Raw genomic sequence first — 4,487 nt, forward strand, 5'->3', positions numbered from 1 at the left:
GAAGGGCACTCATGTAACTATATTAACAACGTGCGTTGTACAATGTACTCTGTCCAGCAAAGCCTCTCTAGAAATAACAAGATGGGATCTTAAGGAAATGTATTCCCTCAATCATTTATTAAAAAACTACGCTTATCTCTACACAACAGCCTTTATCTGATGCCTACCACAGGGACAGATGGGACTCCTGAGTCGGAAGAACACGGACCACAGGCTAGGGAGCTATTTGAGAGCCAAGGGAAGGATAGAAACAAGGGCACTTCATGACATTATCCTTTCAGAGACTTACGGACTTGCCCAAAATGATAGTTAGTAATTAGCAAATGCTCGTTTCAAAGTCTGTAAAGTTTGTGCTCTGCCTAAACGACAGAAGGAAAGGTTGAAAACGAGAAGGGCCCAGGTCACCTATGGGACGTCATGAGAGATTTAAACCCAGGTGTAAGCACTCTAGGCTAAACATGTCGTAGCGCCCCTGTTTTCTTTCAGGGGCGTGTGTCGGAGGACTGGGGGCGGAGGGGGGGGGTTGTGCTCCTCTGTCATTGACTTTTGCTTCCACAGCAACACTCCATCTAATTTTTCGCTGGACATTCCTACGTGGGGCTAGAGATCGTGCCGCCTACGGAAACCGCTCCACGTTCCGGCCCGCACAGCTTCCGCCGCGTCCGCGTCCGTACAACCGTACAACATGGTGGCGTCCTCTCCGACACACCTCTTTCTCTGACACACTTCCTGTCCTGTGCAGTCCTACTTGACCTTTGCCTCGCCCGCCCCTTCCTTTTCCTCTTCCGGGGACGGTGCTTAGAGGTATGGTGGCTCGTTTCTTCTCAGGGTTGCCCCCGTTTACAATCCGCAGCCATCGGAGGAGTTAGGCGGGCGGGACGTCCCGGGGGACAGTGCTGCAGCTAGCGTGAGGGCGAGGGGCGAGGAGAGGCGTGTGGCGGGCGCGTCCTCGGCTCGGGTCGTGGTAGTAAAGCTCTCAGCGACAGCGGAGCCCTCGGGTAGGCGGCCGCCCTCCCCCGGTTGATGTCTGTCCGGATAGCGAGCGAGACGCGACAGCAGGGACGGTGGCGAAGGCTGCCTTGGTGATGAAGACAGCTCAGATAGCGGCCGTTTACACTGGGATTCTGTGTGGGTTTGAGGGCCGGACGGTTGGGTCCCTTTAAGTAATGTCGGAAGACAGCTTAGCTTGGCTGATCTCTGCAGGCCGATGCCTGTGTTCCTTGGGGTAGCTCACATGAGAACGAAGTTGCATGGGCTGCCGCTGCGGGCTGGAGGGGCGTTTATATGCCGTGAACAGCTCGGAAACGGGGCCCACTAATAGATACACTTCTCGGGGATGCTGGTTTGGAACAGGACCTAGGTTCCCCAATAGCATGTACCAGTACCAAGGAGGGTGTTGATGTCTTAATCCCAGTGGTAGCTGTGTGAACTAGGAGGAAATACTGTCTTAGTAGAAACCAGCAGCTGGCTCTGTATTGCCAGCAAATGGCATTGCCGAGGATTCGCCTCGAGGGTCTCACTTACTCTCACCCCGTAAATCGGTGTTTCTCCAGCTTTCCTGGTTAATATTTTGTCTAGACACCAAAGAAAACAGACTTTGAGGAAATGGGTCCACGGTCGGGGCTTTAACCAACTCCCTACTTGATTATCAGTAGGAAAGCCATCGATTAGTGATCTTTAAATAGATACAATTTTTAAATTTGGAACTCTTAAGAATGCATGAATGTGTAAGATGTGTTATTTGGTGATGCTGTGTAGTTGGACTTTACGTTTACAGTGAAGAGTGTTTTTTTTTTTTTAATTTTAGGCACTCAGGATGGTCCAGCGTTTGACATACCGTCGTAGGCTCTCCTACAACACAGCCTCCAACAAAACTAGGCTGTAAGTATTTTCTTCCGAATTAAATTACCTATTGTCACCTTCTCTGTGACACTGAGCTACTCACACCCTTTCTTCCTAGGTCTCGAACCCCTGGCAACAGGATTGTTTACCTTTACACCAAGAAGGTTGGAAAAGCACCTAAATCAGCATGCGGTGTGTGCCCAGGCCGACTCCGAGGGGTGAGTGCCCTTCTGAGAGGTTTTTTTTTTTTTTTTTTTTTTTGTGCTGGCCTCGAACTCACTGAGATCCGCCAGCCTCTGCCTCCCCAGTGCTGGGATTAAAGGCGTGCGCCACCACCGCCTGGCTCCTGAGAGTTTAATACCTTGGTGGGGAAGTGACTGTAGGCAGCTAACTACTGAGATGATTGAGAATTGTTAAATATCATATCTGCTGAGGACACAGATCATTTTCTTTAATAACCAATGTGAGAAGGAGCTGAAGTGCTTTTCGGGAAAAGCAGTGGTCTGTTCCCTCTGTAGCCGTAGCCTAGTTTCCCGTTTGTGGTTCCTGCTGGGAAGTCTGTTTTTACTTAAGCACCCCAGAGTAATTGCGGTCATTTCATTACCCAGGTTCGTGCTGTGAGACCAAAAGTCCTCATGAGATTGTCTAAGACAAAGAAGCATGTCAGCCGGGCCTATGGTGGCTCCATGTGTGCCAAGTGTGTCCGTGACAGGTGAGTGGGGTGTCTGAGCCGCTGTGGGTTTCTGTTGTACCATGTGCCCGCTGTTGAGTCTTTCCTGGCAGCTGATAGATAGGTGTTGGATAAAACACCGATACTCGGGTTGTGTCAGAATGTGGGGGCATTTTTAAAATCGCTTTGGTTTTTGGAGAAAAGACGGGAAAGAAATGGTGAATTCATATTTGATAGTAGGCAGCTGGGGAGGAGATGGAACAGGTGAATTTAGCAAAGCTAAGCATCATTTAATAAACCAGAAACAGGCTACAGCAGAGTAAATGGAAGCCATTCGTGTAGCAAGATGAGGGTTTTTGCAGGGGAAGAGGAAATGTGCTTGCTGTGCTGGCTGGGAGAGGACTAAGTCCTGGTTATTAGAAAGACTTTTGAGTGAGGGTGGTCGTAGAGTGATAATTGCTGAGCACTGGCTGACATCCATGTGCACCTGGGTGAATTTTCTGGATAGGTTTTTGGTGAAGAAACCAGCACTTAGGTTCAAGTTCAGATGACTGGAAAGGGGCAGAGTGCCCTGAGTATCTGGAAAGACTGAGAAAATTGGTGAGGGAGATTTAGGGATGGGTGGAGTTTGGGCTCTGGTTTATTTGGGTAGTTTTATAAATGTCCTAGCCAAGTGTTAGATCAGATTTTCTTGACAACAATCGGCCTGCCCTGTTTTTGAAAAAAGTTTGTTAGGGAGTGAAGCCTAGTACATTAATACAAGCACAGGACAAGTATTCTATGAAACAGGCAACCTGAATTTTATATGTAAAATTTAAAAAAGAAAATTCATGTCGTTGGAGAAACTGGGGTGGCATTTGAAGGCCAAAACTGAATTGTGGAAACAGGATATTCAAGACTGCTGTTTGACCTGGTACAGAAAGGAGATGGTTGCCTTGGCTCTGTTCTTTACCCCGCATTCTAGTTTCAGCAGCTAGCTGGTTTCTATGGGAAACGTCCTAGTACCCAGGGTTGGCACTGCCTCAAACATTCTTGATTGAGCTTCCCTCTTCCTAGGAATAAGTTGTGTGTTGCCGGGCGGTGGTGGCACATGCGTTTAATCCCAGCACTTGGGAGGCAGAGGAAGGCGGATCTCTGAGTTTGAGACCAGCCTGGTCTACAAGAGCTAGTTCCAGGACAGGCTCCAAAACCACAGAGAAACCCTGTCTCGAAAAACCAAAAAAAAAGAGTTGTGTATGGGTTTGCTAAAACTAGCCAACACCGCCCATTTTATTTATAGTTATTGTGAAGCAGGCAAGAGTAGGAATTAGAATTGCCATTTGTAAATGCCCATGTAATCTCAAGCTGTGGATGTTTGTACATTTCTCTAGGCTCTTGCTTTGCTCCATCTTATAACGATAATTTTCCAGCGTTCAATAAATGATAATCGAAGTTTGTTTTTCTTCATAGGATCAAGCGGGCTTTCCTTATTGAGGAGCAGAAAATTGTTGTGAAAGTGTTGAAGGCACAAGCGCAGAGTCAGAAAGCGAAATAAACGTGTGGCTTTTTTAATAAAGGTCAAGGCTTGGTCTGTGCTTCTGTTCCGTGTGATTTGTTTAGAGGGGAGGACTAATTTATGTTTGGATGACTTCTTTAAGGGAAATGATAGCTGGACTGGATGTCATGGTTGCTAGACTCTTGGGTAGTTCCAATCATTGGGAGTGGCTTGAGAATAGTCCTCTCAATGCCACTTAGACCATTTCATGGTATCTCTTACCCCCACCAAACCAGAAACCTCCAGGAATGAAGTCTTTAAAGTTGTACTTAAATCCTCTTTTTTAAAAAAAAGTTCTGATATGGGAAGTTTGAACACCTACTTCTACAAAAACCCTTAGTAAATCTCAGATTTCAGTTTTTGTTGGATTTATAGTTCAGGTTGGTACGTTAAAGTATGAGTTGCTAATGCTGGTTTGAACAAGTTTTTGAGGCTCTTAAA

At 47.0% G+C, this 4,487-nt stretch overlaps 1 protein-coding gene across 1 annotated transcript; it reads left to right on the forward strand.

Moving 5' to 3' along the window:
• The first annotated feature begins 803 nt into the window (after nt 1-803).
• On the forward strand, nt 804-4,068 carry Rpl34 (ribosomal protein L34). The gene is made up of 5 exons (XM_075981329.1): nt 804-998; nt 1,808-1,881; nt 1,961-2,060; nt 2,451-2,554; nt 3,962-4,068. Exons 2-5 carry the CDS (start codon nt 1,817-1,819, stop codon nt 4,044-4,046), a joined length of 354 nt encoding a protein of 117 aa, XP_075837444.1. The 5' UTR covers nt 804-998; nt 1,808-1,816; the 3' UTR covers nt 4,047-4,068.
• The last annotated feature ends 419 nt before the right edge of the window (nt 4,069-4,487 follow it).

The sequence above is a fragment of the Microtus pennsylvanicus genome, chromosome 7 (genome assembly GCF_037038515.1).
Source record: "Microtus pennsylvanicus isolate mMicPen1 chromosome 7, mMicPen1.hap1, whole genome shotgun sequence".
NCBI lineage: Eukaryota > Metazoa > Chordata > Mammalia > Rodentia > Cricetidae > Microtus > Microtus pennsylvanicus.

Bases quoted from the DNA above. Each gene is read 5' to 3' on its own strand.
- Rpl34 (XM_075981329.1), top strand. From the start codon at position 1,817: ATGGTCCAGCGTTTGACATACCGTCGTAGGCTCTCCTACAACACAGCC. The intron at 1,882-1,960 runs GTAAGTATTTTC...CTTTCTTCCTAG, and splicing joins GCCTCCAACAAAACTAGGCT to GTCTCGAACCCCTGGCAACA. The intron at 2,555-3,961 runs GTGAGTGGGGTG...TTTTCTTCATAG, and splicing joins GCCAAGTGTGTCCGTGACAG to GATCAAGCGGGCTTTCCTTA.